The following is a 22,057-nucleotide window of genomic DNA, read 5'->3' on the forward strand; positions in this document are numbered from 1 at the left end:
TGGTGATGGACTGTGGATGCTCTGTCAGCATCCCTTTTATTCAGGGTAATACTTCTGCATTATGTTATTACTTTGAAGCTGGAAGCCGTTTGTAATATTGCTCAGATTGAAGCAAGTATGTTAAACTGGCATTTTTAGAAGAAGAATTGTATTGAAAGCCTTGAAATAGGATCATTTTTACTGTATGCTGTCCTGGGATTTGTAAAGGTCGCACAAGATAAAGGAGAATTAGATTACATAGGTCTCTAAGGGAGAGGATCCTTTAAGGACCATGAGGTCCTTACCACTTCCAGCTCTATCCACTCCAGGATCTATAAAGACTGCAATCCAGGAAGTGAGAGTCAGTTTAGAATAGGAAGACAAAGGTGGAAGCTCCTTGTACACGTGGGCTAAGCTGGACCTGTGGTGAAGACTTCTGAGCAGGACCGTGGTGAGGCTGAGACAACAGTTATTGCAAGTGACACCAGAGGACCCTAAAGAAATCATATTATTAATATCTATGGGCAATGTATGAGCTGAGGAAGAAAGTAACCTGGATATATAGTATAAGAATTAAGTCAGGCATCTCGGGACTGAGCAGGGACCTAGGCCTAGGACACAGTATGGCAAGGGAGAATTCTAAGAGTGGCCATAATAATTTAAAAAATCTGGAATGGGGGGCACAATGTAACGCATACAAAAGCAATGGAACATGTATACAAAAAAGGAGCAGAACCACCCCCCCATCTAGATTATTTTAGGGTGTAAAATCTCCCACTTCACTGCCATTTTCAAATGTGTTGGCCCCTTCTTGCTAAAGAAAATTTAGGAACTGTATTCCTGGTATGGGCTGACTCCTTATCCACTGCTTGACTTACTCTGTAGCTGCTTTGAAATAATGTATTTTCTTTAAATAAGAAGGGAACAGATGCCCACAGACTGGACTCTTCTCCTTGCTCTGCTCCATTTTTCAGAGGTGATGTAATGCTCTTCTGTAATGCTGTCCTCATCTTGGTAGATACCACAGTGACCACAATTCCCAAGCAATACATGCATCTTACAGCTCAGCAGTACTTGGGAATGCACTATGCATCTCATCTGCCAACACTTCCCGTTAGAATTTCATACACATTTGTTCACTATATTTTCATCTGTGAATTGAAGCTATGGTGTTCAGTGTACATGGCTGCCAAAATTAATTTAAGGAATCCAAAAGATGGTGTGCATTTAAACCAATATAGAGAGTGAATAACTGATGGTAGAATTCATGGAATTTTAGGTAATGCCATACCCAACTCTGTAAACTGTGCTAGATATCTGCTAAATGTCAGTTAAAAAGCTGTTAGATTCTTTAGCTTCTTACTAGACTAGTCCAACCATCACTACAACAGTACAGGCAAACGATATGGCAGGGCGGGCAATTATTTCGGGTGGAGGGTCACTTACTGAGTTTTGGCAAGCCATCGAGGGCCGCATGATGGGCAGACAGGGCCTGAGAAATATAAATTTTGCCCACCCCTGCGCCATGCACTGCCTAGAATAGGTATCTGCTAGTGACATTTTTCATTAGACTTAAGGGACTAGAGACAGAAGTCCTTTGTGCATCTATAAAGTGGGTACCATGCAGTGTGTATCTCTCAGCATAGGTGTTTTCTCATAGCCTCAAGTGTTGTCTTGGAAGGATGATCCCAAGTGAGAGGTTAGTTCCATTTCCAGTCATGTTCAGTCCTGAGCCTCTCTAGTAATAAAGTACAAGCATTTGCCTGGCTCATTCTGCAAAGGCTGCTAAACAGCTGTCTCTCTAGGCTATTTTGTGTCTATTTTACTCTATGAATGGGTAAACTGGTTCATAGATTTCATAGACATTAGGGCTGGAAGGGACCTCAGAAGATCATCGAGTCCAGCCCCCCGCCCAAAGGGCAGGAAGTCAGCTGGGTTCATAGGATCCCAGCAAGATAAGCATCCAGTTTCATCTTGAAGGTGTTCAATGAAGGCGCTTGAACAACCTCCGGTGGCAGGCTGTTCCAGACCTTGGGGACTCGGACAGTAAAGAAATTCTTCCTTAAGTCCAGCCTGAAACGATCTTGTAGTAGTTTGTGACCATTCGACCTCGTCATCCCTTGGGGCGCTCTGATGAACAAACGTTTCCCTAGATACTGGTGGTCACCCCTGATAAACTTGTAGGTGGCCATCAGATCACCCCTGAGCCTGCGCTTTTCCAGGCTAAAGAGCCCCAGGGCTCTCAGCCTGTCATCGTAGGGTCTGCTTCCCTGACCTCTGATCATGCACGTGGCTCTTCTCTGGACTCTCTCAAGCTTCTCCACATCCTTTTTGAATTGTGGAGCCCAAAACTGGACGCAGTACTCCAGCTGCGGCCTCACTAAGGCTGAGTACAGGGGGAGAATGACATCCCGGGATTTGCTTGAGAAGCATCTATGGATGCAAGCCAGCGTTTTGGTCGCTTTACTAGCCGCAGCATCGCATTGCAGGCTCATGTTCGTCTTGTGGTTAATGATGACCCCCAAGTCTTTCTTGCATAGTGCTAGCCAACATAGCACTGCCGAGCCTATAAGGATGCTGCGGGTTTTTTTTCCCAAGGTGGAGAACCTTGCATTTATCGGCGTTGAACACCATCAGATTCTCATCCGCCCACTTGCTGAGCCTGTCCAGGTCAGCCTGGATCATCCGCCTGTCTTCTGGTGTGGATGCTTTGCCCCAAAGTTTGGTGTCATCTGCGAACTTGGCCAGTCCGCTTCTGACTCCAGTGTCCACATCATTAATGAAGATGTTGAACAGTATGGGTCCAAGGACAGAGCCCTGGGGGACCCCACTGGTCACAGGACACCACGATGAGTGACTTCCATCAATTACTACCCTCTGGGTCCGACCCTGGAGCCAATTTTCCAGCCAGTAGATCGTGGAGGACCCAAGGTGACAATTGGCCAGTTTCTCCAAGAGACGATCATGGGACACCAGATCGAAGGCTTTTTTGAAGTCAAGATATATGACATCAATCTCATCTCCCTTGTCCAGGTGATAGGTCACCTGGTCGCAGAAGGAAATGAGATTAGTCAAGCAAGACCTACCTGCAACAAACCCATGCTGGCTATCCCTTAAGATGTTGGCGTCGGCCAGTCCATTAAGGATGGCCTCCTTAATAAACTTTTCTAAGATCTTCCCCGGGACAGAAGTCAGGCTGATGGGCCTATAGTTAGCCGGATCCACTTTCCTCCCTTTCTTGAAAATAGGCACCACATTGGCCTTCTTCCAGTCTTCGGGCACTACACCAGAGCGCCAAGAGTTTTCAAAGATCCGCGCTAGAGGCTGGGCTATGATGCTCGCCAGCTCCTTGAGTACCCTGGGGTGAAGATTGTCAGGGCTGGCTGACTTGAAGGTATCCAGCTTCTCAAGATGTTCCTTCACGACGTCAGCATTAATGGAGGGCAGGGGATCACCCTCACCCGGACTTCCTGGCCCAGTAGCGGGCATGGGCGTCCCATGGGGCTGATGAAAGACGCAAAGTACCTATTTAATAGGTTGGCTTTTTCCTGGGCGTCAGTTGTCAGTTGCCCCATCTGGTTCAGCAGGGGTCCAACGTTGCCCCTGCTTTTCCTCCGGCTCTCCACATATCTGAAAAAGGACTTTTTATTGTCCTTGATGCTCAAAGCTAGCTGGAGTTCAGTTGCAGCCTTGGCTTTCCTGGTCTGGTCCCTACAGGACCGGACCAGTGCAGAATAATCCTCCTTGGAGGTGACTCCCATCCTTTGTAGGCCTTTCTTTTTAGCCTCAGGAGGTCTGCTAGGTCCCTGGAGAGCCAGGGGGGCTGCTGTGCCCTCTTGCTGCCTTTCCTCCGAGATGGAATAGACTTTGTTTGTGCATTGAGGATCGTTCCCTTGAGGAGCAACCACTCTTCTTGAACTCCCCTCTCCCTGTGGTCACAGTCCCTTAGGGCCTCACTGACAAGCCTCCTGAGCTTGTCAAAGTCGGCTTTCCTGAAGTCAAGGACTTGCGTGTTGCTGACTGACTTGCCAGCTTTTCGGCGGGTGGTGAAGGTGATCAGCTCGTGGTCGCTGTCACCCAGCTTCCCATCGATCACTAGGTCGCCGACTAGGTCCTCCCCAGTAGCCAGCACCAGGTCGAGCAGCGCTTTGCCTCTCGTTGGCCCATAGACTTCTTGAGTCAGGTAGAGGTCATCCACGCACGAGAGGAAGCTCTGCAACCGCTCAGATTTTGCTGAGCGATCCTCCCACGAGGTGTCTGGGTAATTGAAGTCACCCATGACAACCATGGTCCTGGAGCAAGCTGCCTCAGCCAGTTCCTGGGCAAACTCCTGGTCTAGCTCAGGACTTTGGGTGGGAGGTCTGTAATAGACTCCCACCATTGTGTCCCCTGTGCCGTGTTCCCCACGGATTTTAACCCAGAGGGTCTCCAGCCGTCCACCCTGGTCGCCAATATCGGCTTGCAGGGATGCGTAGCTTTCCTTGACATAGAGAGCTACTCCCCCGCCCCTTTTCTCTACACGATCCCTCCTGTACAGGGTATAGCCATCTATCCCCGTGGTCCAGTCATGGGTGGAGTCCCACCAGGTCTCCGTTATCCCTATGACATCGTAATTGTTTGCACTGAGCAGGAGGATGAGCTCCTCCTGCTTATTCCCCAAGCTCCTGGCATTGGTGTACAGGCAGGCAAGTGCCCCCTGTATCTTTGCAGGTTTGCTTGGGAAAAAAGTTTGAATATTGATCGTGTAGGTCTTGGCTGCTTATGTAGATGTCTATTCCTTGAACTGTATATACAGCATACCTTAGGCCACACACAAGTGATTCTGTAGCAAGACTTTTAAGTCTTTATAAGTTTTATTATTATTTATCAGACTGTTAATATTCAGAGAGTTTACAATTTAAGCTGTTATGTTGTATGGAATTACATGAGTGTATGTACTAATATATATGTGTAACGATAATTTTACAGGTGCAAAGGGCCCGGTTTGGAAGGATGTCCAAATGGGTAATTATTTGATTTAATTAGTTATATTTTTGGAAAAAATATAGCACATGTTTATATTGTTATTCTGGACACTATGAATAATTGGTCCAAAGTTATAGCAAAAGGCTATCTTTGAATCTGTATAGCATGTTGATATATAAATAATAATAATATATAATAATAATATAAATAATAAATGACTGGAAAACTTGCCTTACGGTGAGAGATTCTGAGTGTGTGTCCACACATGCAAGCACGTGCACTTGGAGCAGCTCAAACGGAAGCAGTGCAAATTTGAGCCGGGGCTTTTTACTTCGGCGCATGTGCTCAGACATGCACTTTGTTGTGGAGCAAATTGTGCCAATTGGCAAATTTGCTCCAATTGGCAGGGTTATTGGGGCAAAATAACCCTGCCAGGCTCCCCTCGGATGTCCCCAGCAGTATAAAAAGCTGCTGTGTCCTGGCCGCAGCAGTATGAAAAGCCGCCCTGGCAAGTAACTCAGGGCTACTAGCTTTCAGGAACTTCTGGGGCCCAGCCAACTGGTACCTGGGGACACTACACCTTGTGCCAGCTGGATTGCTGAAGCAGCCCTGAGAGTTCTCTGCACCCTCTACCCCCTGCAGCAGTCTGGCAGTGGGGGCAGCTGCCTGGCTGTGACCTGCTGTGCACCTGCCAGACTCAGATGGGAACTGCAGAGCCAGTAGAGGCATCTGCCCCTCTGGGCCAGCTGCCAGTGGACTGTGGTTGCAGGGTTGGCCTTTGTGCAGCACTACTGCCATTTTTGCCCCCTGCCTGGCTATCTGGGCAACTGTCACCCGGAAGATGTTCCAGGTGTGGTGGCCTGCTTTGAACTGTCAAAGCATGTCCTCCTGGCCCCATTTGGCCAGGTCAGCCACAGCCAGCTGGGTTCAAGGTACCAGCTCTGAGCAGATAGGGTCCTGCCACTGGCCTCCCTAGCAGGAACTCTGGTGTTCCCTATCGGAAAACTGAAAAATCCCTGATAAAAAAAATCCCCAAATTACTCTCTAAAATACCCACAAATCCATGTTCCTCCACAAGTAAAAGAAAAGACCACTATAAAGAGAGAGAGTGAGACAGAGACAGTGATCAGTTGGACAATGTTTTATTGATATATCTACAGTGTTAAAGCAAGTCTCATCATAATAATAAAGTGAACTCTAAATACAGGTTTAATGAATTCATGAATACATGTTTTGCTGCCCTCCCACAGGGCGATGACCCCACACAAGGGGTTCAGCCCCAACACAAGGGCTGCAGCCCCCCAACAGGGGGTTCGTCCCCCACACAAAGGGTTCGGCCCCCCAAAAGCGGTTCAGACCCCCAACAGGGAGTTTGGCGCACTCACAAGGGGTATGGCCCCCCAACAGGGGGTTCATCCCCCACACAAAGGGTACAGCCCTTGCAGGGGCTACCACCCCCCCTGCAAGGCCCACATGCCCCACCCCAGCCCCCAATTGCTGCCCCACCTGGCTCCATCCCCCACCAGCTGCTGCAGCCCCCACAATGGCTGCCCCACCCCCCAACTTGCACCCCCAGACCCCAAGGCTAACCCCACAACACCAGGCACCATCGCTTTTAAAAAAAACGCAGAAAAAGAACAGAAACAAAATGGGAAAAAAAAGCTCCTGCTTACCTGAGAAGGGCGGGAGGGCAGGGTGGTCTGGGGCCTCCTGATAGGGCCCCCCGGACAGCACAGGACAGCACAGGGGCAGGAGGGCCCAGGCTGGAGCCGCTGGGGCTGTCAGCCTGCCCCGCACTGTGGGGGTGGGGCACGGCAGTTGGAGCTGCCGGTAAGTGCTGGGGTTTTTGTTTTTTTAAAGTATGGGGTGGGGGGCAGGGATGGGGGGCTTGGGGGACAGGGCCAGCCCCCACAGGGGTCAGGGGCCTCGGGGGGGGGAGGGGCCAGCCGCAGCAGGAGTCGGGGGGCTCGGAGGGGGGGGCTGGCAGGGGGAGGGGCCAGCTCCAGCAGGGGTCGCAGGGCCTGAGGGGGGGAGTTGGCAGGGGGAGGGGCCAGCTACAGCAGGGGTTGTGGGGGAGGGGGGACTGGAGGGGGGAGGAGCCGGCCACAGCAGGGGTTGGGGGCCTCGGTGGGGGCTGGGGGAGTGGGTGGAGCCATTGGGGTTCCCCCCCCCCACAGTCCCTTCTCCCCTCCTCCAGCCCCTCCCCACCCCTTGCTCAACGGCACTAGAGCCCTGGTGCTGAAACACGTGGCCTGGTCGGTTGCGTGTTTCAGCACCAGGGCGAGGGGCCAGCCATAGAGACACTCTGGCAGCCAGAGCATCTCTATGGAGGACCCAGCCTCCAGTTGCCTCTGGTCCCTGCCCGTGCCCTGCCCCGCTTTTTTGTACTTCGCTTTTTTTTAGACCCCTGGATATCCAGGGTGTCTAATTTTCTCTCTGCGCTGCAAGTTTGAAACGCTGGGAATATTTTTTTGTTCCTGCACTTGCCTGTTACCCCACTTCAACGGGGTTTGAGGCAGGGCAAGAGGCACATGCGCCACTCGTGTGGACACACCCTGAGAGCTCAATCTATTTAACTTACTTTGGGGTGCAGATGTAACATCAGAAATATTTCAAAGTAAAGAGGGGTTTGAAACATTTAAAAAAATGGAGTATTTCAGCTGTGGGCAAACATACAGACCCCTGTCATGCCTCCAGGCTGCAGGGCTTCAAAACTGGCCACAGTGCTGTGGCAGCCAGACTCTTGGGAGCCCCAGTGGTATCTCCAGTGTCTAGAGTGGCCAAAGTGTTCATGGCACTGGGAGCCACGATAGCACCCAAAGTGCAGTCAGGGGTGGTGGCCAGAGTAGCCAGTGGCCCCCAGAGTGCTGTGAGTGATGATGGTACTGCCTGTGGTGGCCAGAGCACTGGAAGTGATGGCGATGTCCACCAGGAAAGCTTTATGGCCTCTCTTTTTTTAAGTCTTTAATTATTAAAGGCCAGGAAAAGGATTAAGAGATTAAATGCCGATTTCATAGAAACACGCCTATAAATTTTCTAATCAAGTTTTTCCATTGAAGAATGGTAATTCATTTTTTTCAATAAAAAGTTGTGTGCAAATTCAATAGGCTTTTTCAAAATATCTAATCTTCCACAATTTTTTCATATTTTTACTTCCTGTTTTGATTGAAAATATTACTGCAGCTCCATTTTTAGTAAATTAAAATATTTCAAAAATGATTTTGCTGATAGTGTAATGGAAGCTGGGGGGAAGAGTGTGGGAATTAAAAATGGGCGTCTCTGAAACCTGAAATTAAAACAATTGTGAAATTTAAAAAAAAATCAGTAAGATTTCCAGGGGTGTTGGCTGTAGCCATGTTGGTCTAAAGACATAGGCAGACAAGGTTCTTTGAGTAAATGTGATATCTTTTATTTGGTCTTTAATAATCTTTTATTTTATTTTATTTAGCTTTATTTATCAGCTATTTAGTTGGTCTAATAACAATATCATATACCCAAATAAGATTTGCAGAAATTTATGAATACTGGGTGAAAAAAAATAAGAACACTATATCCAAGTGACTTGGGATTTAAGTAAACTAAATTTGAGTCTGAATCCTTAGACTTGATCAAGTTTTAAGCATCTGTTGCTTTTTAAAATTACACTCCTAGGAGGTAGGGGTAGTGTATTGTATGCCAGACCAATTCTTTCCCTTTGCTTTCTAGCTCCAAAATCCCATCTATTGCAGCTGGTGTTGTTGGAAGTCTCCTTTGTTTGGTTGTGATTGCTTTGGGGATTGGTCTTTACCTACGCAGGCGGCATATTGTTAGAAAGCGTACGCTGCGCAGGCTTCTTCAGGAGAGGGAGGTAAGTGTTGCAAATAGTTCCTAAAGATGTTGACTGGGACTTACCTGATAAATTTGCTGCATTATGTTAGCATGGGCTGTTTCACTGGGTCAAAGCATGGCGTTTCTGATCTCACCCCTGTAATGAAAGTAAAATGAAGCCTCCTTATAACAAACCCTTGTAGGACAGAGAGAACAATTCATTAAAACAGGGTGTTCACTTTTACAGCATTAGCTAATTTGAATTTGTTAGTCAAATCATAATTTAAAAAAATGGTTCTTGCTATTGGGATTAAATGGTGGGTTGTTATAATAAGTATGGTTCATACTTATGAGGTTGTACTATAGCTTATCTGCTTCTTATCTAAATAAGATTTTTTTGGATAATGGATTATCCACAGTTCTACCCTGAAAAGCAATTGTTTACATATAAAACCTTCTTACTTAATGTCCTATCTGATCTCCATGGATATAATTTTCAAGAGCATATAGATGGTTTAGGAGCCTACGTTCCATTGAAAATCATTAGGTTTTTGACCTTGTCTACGTGGGGGGGGTAAGTTAGTCTATAGGCACTATGAATTCACAGCATGTTAAATAACCTGCACTGCTCTCTGTATGGCCACTCCTAGGGTCCCCTTGGTGGGATAGTTCACAGCAGTGTGCACAACAAGCCCTTACGAATATTAGGCTCTTCTGCAAACGTTACCCTGTTTTGTGTACAATCTACGTTTTAACACAAAGGGGCGGGTTTGGTTTTGGTTTTTTTACTGATAGTTCACTACTCCTGTAAGTTTTGCAGGACCACCACAGCCCAGTGAGACTAGAATGGTCTCTACTGTGGTTCGCTCAGCTCAGCAGCACTTGGTGGACTGAATTTCAGTTGCAAGGCCAATGCTGCCTTCAGTTACCCTGTACCAGTCATCTCTGTCTCTGTAGTACCATTGCTCATTAAAGCTGAGAGATAAGCAGCAGAAAGCAGAGCTGAGCAATGTGTGTTACTGGCTACAGTCCTTTCTGCCCTTCCCAGTATTTAGCAGAATTTGCTGATTCATTGGAATCTGACATGGGCGCATCATGAGCACTTCTACTATGGCCTCAAAATTGCGATCTCTGGGCTGTCAACCATGCATCTTAGCGCCCACACCACCCGAGCCCCCGCTGGCTACAGTAGGTGCAATGCAAGGAATTCTTGCTTACACCAGTCTCTCCACATGGAATGTCATCCTGGTTATAAAAAACTTCTCCCCATAGGCCGCATAAGGCAATCTTCTCACTTGGCTGCTATACTGCATGATATAGATTTCATACAAGTCATACTGTTACCCTCTGTGTACTTTTCATGTAAAACACCAGAATGCATTACCCAAAATCAAAAATAAATCTGTTGTGACTATTCCCTTTATCTTTCCAATTCAATTTTAATAAGCAAATTGTAGTCAAAGAGCTGCTAAGGACCCTGCTAGTGTCTCCTCTTCCACTCACTTGTTTTGCAAAATCCAAAGTGATAAAAAGTGATAAAAGCCCTGTGGCTGCCCTACTTTTCACTCCATTACCTAGCAACATTTTATGAGCCGCCATCTTCTACAGCTATAATGTTGTAGTGCAGATTGTGCTTCAGTTCACATTGTGCGCTTTGTGCTCCTCAAAATGAGAATCTTGAATCACAGCATGAAAGTAGTTGGCATGCAGGAAACAGGTTTGCATCCAGCCAAGTATGTGTTTGCTTTTAACAAAGCTGTTCAGGAAAGGAAACAACAGAATGGTTGTTAAAAGAGAAATTTAAAGATTTGGAAAGTGCCAAGGTTCTGACATTTAAAGGGAGTTTTTTTATTTGTTTGTTTGCTTGTTTTTTCTTTTGTTGTTGCTTTCCTTATTCCTTTCCAACAAAATTCTTATGAAATACATAAAAATCCAGCAGCGAACCTCAAATTCCCTTTTGTCTTTAGAAATGGAGGGTCACCTGAGCATTTCCAGTGTTCTCCATAATAACCTGTAACACAAGAGCTATCTCCAATAATAACGCAGTGGCTTTTTCTGGTGTAATTGAGGTGAAGTGCAAAGGTGAAAGGTGATGGCTGCGTAATCTTTTAAAATGTAGATAATGCATTTCTGACTTGCTTCATTTCTAAACTTCTGGTAATAAAATTGGTCATCATTGTGTGCCTTTTTGAAGGATCTAAATTCCTAATAATCTTTCTACTTTCTCTCAATTTTTTTGTTTCTATTTGCTTCACATTTAGGAGATAGTTGCATATAAATCTGGTTCATTTTGAGGGATTTACATCTATGCAAATGTGGAGTAATTCCACTAAAACTGTATAGTCTCAAGATTTTCAGAGCTGAATTGCTTTGCAAGACACGTCATGGGGAATGAAAAGTACATTATTAAAAACAAAGCCTTTGGTTCAGTGTAGAGTGCTTGTACTTCTTGCTAGCCTGCTGTACAGTATATTTTGGTAAAGTCCTGTTCTTTTGTATTCGATAGCTTGTTGAACCTCTAACACCCAGCGGGGAAGCACCAAACCAAGCTCATCTGAGGATTTTAAAGGAAACTGAATTTAAAAAGGTCAAAGTTCTGGGCTCTGGAGCTTTTGGTACTGTTTATAAGGTAAGGCCACTGTGTTACTCTAACCCTTCTCACCTTCACACAAAAAGCTGTCTAAACATGTGTGCCTAGAATTGAAAACAGTTACAGTTTTTCAACTGACTTTCAAGTCATCCTTTAGCTGGAGTCCAGTGAACATGGGCATGGGAATCGGTGTCTGAGAACATAAAAAGTTCTTCAGAAGATTTTGAGAGCCATAGTGCTGAAGACCTGTCCATCTAAAAAGTACTGCTGACAGAAATGTCTTGTTTTGTGAATGTTATGGAAAAAAGAAACCATAGGATATCCCACTTGGTGTTCCATGCCAGGCAATTTTCTGTTACATAGTATCATAGTAGCTAGGGTCAGGAGGGACCTGACCAGATCATCTAGCCTGACCCCCTGCCACAGGCAGGAACGAATGCTGGGCTCACAAGACCCCAGACAGGTGATCATCCAACCTCCTCTTGACTTTGCCCAAGGAAGGGGTGAGGACCACTTCCCTGGGAAGTTGGTTCCAGATTTTGGCCACCCTAACTGTAAAATATTGCTTTCTGATCTCTAACCTAAACCTATTCTCCATCAGCTTATTACCATTGTTAGGCTCTGCCTATTTGCTGTTGATCTCCCCTGATGAGTTTGTAGGCAGCCACCAGGTCCCCCCTCAGCCTCCTTTTGCTGAGGCTGAACAGGTTCAGGTCCCTCAGTCTCTCCTCGTAGGGCTTGTCCTGCTGCCCTCTCACCAAGCTGGTGGCCCTCCTCTGAACCCTCTCCAGGCTGGCCACATCCCTTTTGAAGTGCGGCACCCAGTACTGGATGCAGTACTCCAACTGAGGCCTGACCAATGTTGCATAGAGGGGGAGTATCACCTCTCTGGACCGGCTTGAGATGCATCTTTGGATGCATGACAAGGTACGGCTGGCCTTGCTGGCTGTGGTCTGGCATTGGCGGCTCATGTTCATCTTGGAGTCAATAATGACTCCAAGATCCCTTTCCGCCTCTGTGCTTTCAAGGAGGGAACTCCCTAGCCTGTATGTATGCTGTGGATTCCTTCTCCCAAGGTGCAGTACCCTGCTTTTGTCTACGTTGAACCCCATCCTATTCTCGTCTGCCCACTTTTGTAGTCTGTCTAAATCTAATTGCAGCCTCTCTCTCCCTTCAAGTGTGTCCACTTTGCCCTCCATCTTAGTGTCATCAGCAAACTTGGACAGCGTGCTTTCCACCCCCTCATCCAAGTCGCTGATGAAGATGTTAAACAGTACGGGCCCGAGGACTGAGCCCTAGGGGACCCCACTGCTCGCATCTCACCAGGTTGAGTACAACCTGTCCACCGCCACTCTCTGGGTGTGCCCCATCAGCCAATTTTTTTACCCATCCAACTGTGTTGGCATCAATGCCACAGTCGCTTATTTTATTGATGAGGATGGGGTGAGAGACAGTGTCAAAGGCCTTCTTAAATTCTAGAAAGACTATGTCCATGGCAACACCATCATCCAAGGATTTAGTTACTTGGTCATAAAAGGCAATCAGGTTGGTCAGGCAGGACCTGCCTTTGATGAACCCATGCTGGTTGCCCCTGAGCATTATCTCCCCTGCTGGCCCCCCGCAGATGTGCTCCTTGATGATTCTCTCCAACATCTTCTCGAGCACCAAGGTGAGGCTTACAGGCCTATAATTACTTGGGTCCTCCTTCCTCCCTTTCTTGAAAATTGGGACCACATTAGCCAGTTTCCAATCCCCCAGCACCTGGCCAGATGACCACGAAAGCTCATACAGCCGGGCCAAGGGCTCCACGATGACCCCTGCTAGCTCCCTCAACACCCTTGAGTGGAGGGCATCTGGACCTGCAGATTTAAAAATGTCTAGTCCTTCCAGAAGATCCCTAACTACATCTGCAGTGACTGAAGGCCTGACAGAACTATCCCCGAGATTGTACCTACCTCTGGTAGGTGGGATATCCTGGTCCCTGTTCAAGAAAACGGAGGCAAAGAAACTATTAAAAATATCAGCTTTTTTGTCTGGCATAGCCACAAGATTACCGTTTGCATCTTGCAGGGGCCCTACATTGCCTGGTGCCCTCTTCTTGCTCCCAATGTACTTGAAAAAGGACTTTTTGTTGTCCTTAATCCTGGACGCTAGCCTGAGTTCCATCTCTGCCTTGGCCTTCCTAGTAGCCATACTTTAGTTCTTCCTTTTTTTTATTCATAGATAATTTAGTTTTTCCTTTTTTTTTTAATTCATAGATCATTTATTTTTAGATTCCAAAGAACTACACAGGAGCATAGAAAGGGAGAATTTGTTTTTCGTTCCCTTTTTGCTCTCTCTGTTCCTCTTCTACTTGAGAGGATCTCTCTAAAACATTTCCTACCCAATGAGTAAGCTTTAGGGTTCACATTTTACTTTTGGAACTGAAAGTATAAGATATAATTTATCCATGTTTAATTTTAGACACTGGGACAGTTTTTCACATTGTCTTAAGGACTTTAGGAACACAAGCTGCATTATCTTTAATTGTCAGTTTTGCTTCTAAATCTCTTTGGTACTGTCATTGATTACCCCCCCCCCCCCCCCCCTTTAATCTTGGCCAGCCCTCTACTTAACTGGCAACCTGATGCTATCAATTAAGAACAAGAAACTATTGTAACATGAATTTAGTGCTGAAAACTAATACTAAAAATTGGAATGTCATATGACTCTCCCATCAGGTTAGCTGGTATCTAGTTTCATAGGAGAAAATCCCAGTTTTTCTCATGCCGCAGTTTGTAAATTGGAAGTGACGCTTTAGTCAATGTAGTGAAAACTTGTTCAGCGGAGACTAGTAGTGTTCAGTCATGTCAAATTTGCATGTCCAATTGCCATAATTGTTAGCACTGATTAGGTAATTGTCAACACAGATGGAAATTTGAGTTTTCTGTACTTTTTGCACATATGAATCAAGGTGACTGAATATGCATGTTTTTGAAAACAAGGCATGAGATTGAGAGATACTGCTCAATTAAGAAGATGCTGTGCAGCCCACCAGAGACACTGACTGCTGTATATATCTACACAATCTTTGTAGGCTTTCCTTATTTCTGCTTAGAATATTTAAATCTACTTAGACTGCATCAACCTTTTACATGGTGGTATATTTAATCACGATAGCAAACCAGTGAGATATGTACCTTAGCAACCTTTCTTATCTTACAGGGACTCTGGATTCCTGAAGGAGAGAGAGTTAAAATTCCTGTTGCTATTAAGGAATTGAGAGAGGCTACATCGCCAAAAGCCAATAAGGAAATACTTGATGTAAGCATTTGCCTTTATTTTGTAAAGTTTTCTTGATCTTGGTAGTGATTGTTCCCATCGGCCCAGAAAGTGTTTTCCTGAAATGTACACAAGATTGACAACAACGACGACAATTCTACATTTCCATCAAGTTCGCAGAATTTTTTGTTATTGCAACGTGGATGTTTCATATGTTTCTAATTGCCAGTTTGGGATTACATCAGGGTATGGAGAAGAGCAAGTGTGCAAATAATTGAAGGGTATCAATGCTGAACAGGAGGAAATGGCATAAGACTGGGAAGTAGAAAAAAGAGCTGTCTATGCTTCCTTAATCAGTCAATGGAATTTTTATGATGGATTGCAGTGGGGGCAGAAAACTGGGTGCATTTTGAAAATCCTACCTTAAAATAGCACAAGCAAGACTGGAATGCAATGTAAAAAGGTAAAGATAAAAGTTTGAGTATTCACAAAAAACATCCAACAGTGACATCTATAACACAATCACCTAGACACCTAAGAGAAAGTATAGAAGTTCAGTCACTTGAGATTTTTCAAAATATGAATGGACAAAGCACTAGAGAACAATACTGTGGTATAGTTTGTCGTTCTTGTCTCTCCACTCCACTACTCTCTACGCTGGGCTTTTTAACTGTGTTAACTGTGTGACTTCATTACCATCAGGATAGTTTATGCTAGTGATTTTCCTTTGCATCTGCCTTGCAGCCCCCTGCAACATTATGGTTTTGAGATATAGTAGTTGCTGTTAACCAGTCAACTTTTGTGAACAGCAGCTTCCCTGAAGTACATGAATAGATTGCAGTTAATTACATTATTAAGAAAAACTGGTGAAGTTATCTGATACTATAGTTTAGTAACCATCAGAAGCCAAGAAACTATGTAGTCACTGCAGTAAAGCTTGCAGGAAAACAGGGAAGAGAACAAAAGACCATGGTTTTGCTATGTGTGTATGCAGGAAGGAAATTTTGTGCTTATGGCACCGAGGTGTTTGCTGTAGCACTGTTCTCTACCAGACTCCCTCTTTAGGGGATTTCAGGGTGCTGGGTGGGGAGAAGTTGGTGAGCCCTCAACCACACCAGCCAAAGCCTTCTTCCCATATAGCAGGATTGCATAAACTCTGCAGCCACTCTGCTGGGAAACACTGTCTCCCGCAGCTGCCTTCATGCACGATCTTGCATAGTGCTAAAGGAAGTATTAAAACCGTAACTTTAAGAATAAGAGACTTGTATGGATGATGCTTCAAATGTACTTGGACAGGAGCCAGCTTTCTGTGGCTCACAAGCACAGCTGGTCTATTTAAAGACTCTTTTCCAACCTCTCAGGAGCTGTCTACACCTTCATGTTAGGGGAAGGATGCTGCACCAAGATCGGTTTTGTTTGCATGAGGCACTTTCCTTGCAGAGCAGCAGGAGACCAGAAGATAAACTTTCATTCCTAGAATGATCATCTGCTTCCTGGGGCTGCTGCCCTGGGATGGGGGTAAACCTTGTTCCCCCATCCTTAATCTGATGAAGGTGCTGAGAAGAGTTTGGCCCCTTGGTCTTTAGAACTCAGGAAAAAGTACAAATATTTAGCCCCCATGTCTACAACTTCGCTCTGGGGTCCACTGCTAATTTTGCTCAGCTCCCTGAGGCACAGGTGGTGTCCATTATGTGGGTGCACCCTGATCACCTGAAATAAAGAGTTTAATAGTATAGTGAGGCTCTGCAGGAAAAAAGAATGCACCCCCAGGTTGTTTTGACTTCTGTGTAGTTTCCAAATGTCAAAATATGGTAAAGAAGTTGCTTGCCTGCATACTCTAGTTCTGTACCTCCTTTCCTACAGCCATGGGCCCTTGAACCCACAGGAGGAATTTGCAGATTGAAGAGCAAACATCAGAGAAGTAGCTGACCTCTTTTCTGCTCCTTTATAACTGAAGTTAGATCCCCACTCTTCAGCAAACAGCATGGGAGAGAGAGACAGTGTGCATATGCTAGTGCATGTGTGTGTGCGCACACATGGATGCACGCACATACACATATGCCTGTGTAGTTTAGACATCATATGTCATGAATATACATAAATCTATTTAGCCTTGTTTTATAAAGAAGATTGTAAACTGTTAAAAAGCTGATTGCAAACAGTTGTGGGAAGAATAAGACAAATTTGAACCTAATTGTATTACATTCATGTAAAGTAAAGCAAGGGTTAATCAATAAGCCTAAATTATTGCACCCTGCCTTCAAGCTGTTCCCATGGTGGGACAGTAGCTGAGTGGAATGTGTGCTCTTCAGAGATATCAAAGTATTTTATTTTCTTCTTTTTAAAGCATTTCAGATATCTCCACAGGATCTTTTTTCCCCCGTTGAAGTAGGAGATTTAGCAAACAGCTCTTGCTGTTTTTAGTAGCGTTTACTTTTTAAATGGCTTAGTTGGTGGAATTCGTTCCTCATGTCACAGAAAAAGAAAAGATACAGAGGGAGGTAAGGAGAGGGGGAGATAGAATCAAGACTCAGTGAACTAAACAACTGACTCCTGAAGGTCACTGAAGCTTCAGAAATAATGTCTAACTAATCATTTTTAAAAAAGGAACAGCTAGTTAAGTATACAGCAAGTCAAAAAGAATTAGTTCATATAATCCAGCTGACCCTCCAACTGCAACTCCCATTGGCTTTATTAGGGTAGGGCTAATTCAGGAGATTGTTGCTGAATACCAAGCATACTTGGCGCAGGTCAGAGTGTACTTCAGAGATTTCCAAGATAAACAGTTGAAACAAAGACCGGCTTTAATTTGTTAAAATATTTAAAGGGACCTATGACTGAACAATGATTACTTTTTTTCAAGAAAGCTATGCCTTGTTTTACTTTGCTGTGTCAAATTCACTAGGCACTGTCAAATCCTGGAAGAGCTCTATACTCTGTGTGGCTCATACCCACCCAACACATTTGGTTACCAGTTTCCCAGTCTTCAAGTCAGATCTTTGAAGGCTGTGCAGCAGATGGGCAATGAGAACAGCTCTGAGTTTGCATTTTTTCACACAACTAAAAATTAATACAATATGCATCTGAACTTTAACAGGAAATGGCGCATGAAACAGACTTTCTTCTTTCTTCACTGTCAGAACTGGGTAGTATCAAAGACTATATAGGGATTAATATAACTCGGCCTCCTTGCACAAGAAAGCACCCTATAGCATGTATGATGGATGGAACCACATGTCTCTTGGAGAAAGTGCTCCAGACTTTGTTCGTTTTAATAGCAAATTGCATATTTTCTTTAGAATTTGTAAACTAACCTGGAGATTTCATCATAGTGTAAGGTGATTGTTACTCATCCAGTTCTGTGGCACTCTTCTGTAACCTTACTGTCCAGGGACCCTGGACCCAGACTGTGAGGAGCAAAAAAACTATAATTAGCACCTTTAAAGCAGACGTCTCAGCATTGTTGTTGCATTTGAGCTAGAAATGGCAAACACTGATGTGGTTGACAAAGCCAAACATTGCTCAAGCATTTGGGGTGTTTTTTGTTTTTTTTTTAAACATCATTGCTTAAATGTCTTTTACAGTAGTCTTCTGCCAGCTATGTGACATCTGTGAAAAGCTTATTGGATGATGATTTAACTGCTACTGCATTGCATTTCCTAAGCCTCTATAAAGAGCACATCTTTCCTTTACGACTTCATAGAAATGTCATAGATTTCATAGACATTAGGGCTGGAAGGAACCTCGGAAGATCGAGTCCAGCCCCCCGCCCAAAGGGCAGGAAGTCAGCTGGGGTCATAGGATCCCAGCAAGATAAGCATCCAGTTTTGTCTTGAAGGTGTTCAATGAAGGCGCTTGAACCACCTCCGGTGGCAGGCTGTTCCAGATCTTGGGGGCTCGGACAGTAAAGAAATTCTTCCTTATGTCCAGCCTGAAACGATCTTGTAGTAGTTTGTGACCTCGTCACAAACATCGTCATCCCATTCGACCTCGTCATCCCTTGGGGCGCTCTGGTGAACAAACGTTCACCCAGATACTGGTGGTCACCCCTGGTAAACTTGTAGGTGGCCATCAGATCACCCCTGAGCCTGCGCTTTTCCAGGCTAAAGAGCCCCAGGGCTCTCAGCCTGTCATCGTAGGGTCTGCTTCCCTGACCTCTGATCATGCGCATGGCTCTTCTCTGGACTCTCTCAAGCTTCTCCACATCCTTTTTGAATTGTGGAGCCCAAAACTGGATGCAGTACTCCAGCTGCAGCCTCACTAAGGCCGAGTACAAGGGGAGAATGACGTCCCGGGATTTGCTTGAGACTTATTTTTGTTTGCTTTGGGTTGCTAGCTTAATACTGACCTGTCAAGGAGTGATTAGTTGATGTCATTCCAGATGCTGATTTACAAGGTCCGTTACATAGAGAAATTCCCATTTATTTCCTGCTCAATTAATTTTCAAGCAATTGATATAAAAAAGAATAAGCAAAAGCAATATACTGGAGATCAAGAACAAAATAATATTAAAACAATACTATAACTAAACATTAAGGGCATTTATACACATACCTTTAGTACCCTCAGCCAGAGATCTGCTGCTTTGGAGCAGACTTGATTAATCGAGTCTGTTCTGCATGGGAGATGACACGCACCGTGCTGTGCAGCTTGCAGTTATATGTGGCAAAATGTGCGTCAGCGCAGAGAAAATGGCAGCGGTGCGCTTTTGAACTAAAGCACCTCCACGGTGTTGTTAATTCAATGTGGGTTGCTGCCGTTTTCTTTGTGCTGATGTACATTTCACCATTTATACAACTGTAAGCATCGTAGCGCCAGGCACTTTTCAAAGCACCCGGTGCTGCAGCGTTTACACATATAAAAATGCCCCAAGACCCAATTTCCTTTCTCCCCCAGCTAGGCCATCTTTCAGCTCTGTGCATAGAGCTGATTGTAGGTATCAAATTGAACCTGCAAAAATATAGGTCTTAAAAAAAAAACAAAAAAAACCCCACACACACAAAAACCTCAAAACAAAACAAAAAAATTATAAAGACAGACCAAAAGGACACCTAGATAAATGAGAATCAAATTATGTTAATAATTTAAATCTGTTACTAGTTATTGCATGCAGCTAAATATTTTCATATGGTAATGTTAATGGATGCCCACACTAACCAATTTATAAAAACCAAGCCTTGGAGTTCTGTCTGATGAAAGGATTACTTAATCCTAGCCCCAACTCTAAGGAAATGCAATACAAACTCTTTGATTATGTCACTCATCTTGACATAATACATGGAAACAAAAAGCCTTACTAATCTGGCAAGATTTTTCAGATTGGTTGTTTAAAATTAGACTTCCTCATTCTCAGTTAGGTTCTTAAATAGGTTTTGGGATTTTAAAAATTGCCAGGCACCTGTCAGCTCTCACAAAAATTGAAATTGTTTACCTTCTCTGAAATTTCTTCATGTATGGACATTTGTACTGAGCACAACAGCTTGGTGTACAAGATACAGGGAAATTTGGCTGCTTTGGTGCTGTTTTGAATGGTGCTTCAGTATTGAGATTTGGGATCTCCCAGTGCAGTGGAAGAAATGTATTAGGCCATTGTGTGGCTAACTTTTACACAAAGTTTCTGTAACTTATCAAATGTCAGACTTTTTTTTTTTTAATACTGCCTCTTCCATCCAGATACTTCTGCCATCCATAAGGGAATGTTTCATTCTGTTTTCTCTTTTTCGGGTCAGGAAGCTTATGTAATGGCTAGCGTTGACAATCCTCATGTATGCCGCTTGCTGGGAATCTGCCTTACTTCCACCGTCCAGCTTATCACACAGCTTATGCCATATGGCTGCCTCCTTGACTACATCCGAGAGCACAAGGACAACATTGGCTCCCAGTACCTTCTCAACTGGTGTGTGCAGATTGCAAAGGTAAATTAACAGCAGTATAATCCATCCAAAACTCTTTATAACCCAAACCAAGGAATCTGGAAGTATTTTATCTAAGTCTTTATATTGCATAGTCTCCAAGCACCACAACAGTTGTTTGTATTCAGTGCTTTACTTTTTCAAATCACTCTGCAAGTATTTAACTAAACTGAAGAACATTCTTATATGCTACAGTGTTATCACCAATACACAAGTAACAAAACTGCACTGAGCAATTGAGTGACTTAACCAGTGGCCCACAGTGAATCAGTGGTGGACACAGGAGTGGAATTTGGCAGGTCTTTGTTAGTCCCATGCTAACACCACTGTCGTGTTCCTTCAATAATTCATAAATGGTCATTCCTAAAAGCTATTCTTTTTGTGCTGGGTCCCTCATGGTGATTAAATCAAATGCACGTGCTGCTTCTGCGCTTGGGAGGAATGCCTTGATTTTGCTGAGTGAGCTGCACAGAAATCTAGTTTTGGCTACTAAATCATCAGTTCAGATGCTCGTTGATTGTGACTGAAAGACACCAGTCCAACCGTGGACTGGTTTTAAATAACATGCAGTGAGTTAATGCACTTAATCCAATTCCAGTTATCATGCATCCCTATAATAAAAACCCTACCACATTTGGCACCAGTTGACATGCTTGTTGTCAAACGTGGCAGAGACAGCAGAGAAGAGAGAATGTGGACACTAAAGCTATACTCTCCAGACTTAATCTATCATATTTGGGCAATGTTGAGAATATGCTACTGCTACCAAAGCCCTCCCTGTGCTTCATAAAATGAAGAAGTCCTTTTTCTAAAAAGTAAGCCCTATACCTTTCACAATCACTAAGTTGCTTTACAATTTTAAATATTCAGTAAGTATAGACAAGTCGTAACACCTCACGATCTATTCTCATGTTATCTACACTGATACTTGTGTAATTTTAAATGAAGAACTAGTGTGATGGCACTTTTATTTAAACTGGACAATGTCAATATGCTGCCTCTTTAGCTAAACCAGTGGTGTTCAGAGGAGAGGTTATGAGCCAGCAAGTCTTATTGTCTCATTACCAGCATATATGCAGAATCACGATCTTGCAGTTAGTCCTGGGTTGTTTTCTAAATAGAGCTATCCTAATGAACTATTTTGGCCAATCAAATGCAGATTCACAGACCTGATTAAATAATTATGGAACTAAACTAAGGCAAAGCTGTCCACATTCTGAAGGGTCAGGGATGGGAACAGGCAGCAGAAGTTGGAAGAAGTAAGAGGGAGCTTGGAGACTCATGGCAGTAGCAGTAAAGAGCAAAGTGGGGAGGGCCAGTCAGACCAGGAGCCCAGAGGCCACAGTTCAAACATTTGAGGGCTACATGCAGGCCATGAACCTTCTGTTGGACAGCCCTGACCTAAGATGCTATAAATCACACAAAAAAATAAAGATGTGGCAGGGAGGGCAGGCTTTGAGGTAACATTAGGTATTTTTTTTAATGGAGTCAGCATTGTCCTTTATTCAAATTTCTATTTAAAAAATACAAGGGTTTGTTTCCT

The 22,057-nt window shown here is 44.4% G+C and overlaps 1 protein-coding gene and 1 long non-coding RNA gene across 2 annotated transcripts in view; one reads left to right on the forward strand and one right to left on the reverse strand.

Annotated features, from left to right (window-relative positions):
* EGFR (epidermal growth factor receptor) overlaps positions 1–22,057 on the forward strand; it is a 235,064-nt gene that overhangs the window by 191,527 nt on the left and 21,480 nt on the right. The window contains exons 16-20 of the mRNA XM_059728641.1: positions 4,948–4,983; positions 8,650–8,791; positions 11,258–11,380; positions 14,546–14,644; positions 20,332–20,517. Of these exons, the coding sequence (XP_059584624.1) occupies positions 4,948–4,983; positions 8,650–8,791; positions 11,258–11,380; positions 14,546–14,644; positions 20,332–20,517 (586 nt within the window). The remainder of the gene's footprint in view (positions 1–4,947; positions 4,984–8,649; positions 8,792–11,257; positions 11,381–14,545; positions 14,645–20,331; positions 20,518–22,057) is intronic.
* On the reverse strand, positions 8,785–18,852 carry LOC132250867 (uncharacterized). The gene is made up of 3 exons (XR_009462529.1): positions 17,917–18,852; positions 10,326–10,507; positions 8,785–8,908 (listed from the first exon to the last, which is right to left on the reverse strand). It is a non-coding gene; the product is annotated as an uncharacterized LOC132250867 (long non-coding RNA).

The sequence above is a fragment of the Alligator mississippiensis genome, chromosome 5 (genome assembly GCF_030867095.1).
Source record: "Alligator mississippiensis isolate rAllMis1 chromosome 5, rAllMis1, whole genome shotgun sequence".
Taxonomy (NCBI): Eukaryota; Metazoa; Chordata; order Crocodylia; family Alligatoridae; genus Alligator; species Alligator mississippiensis.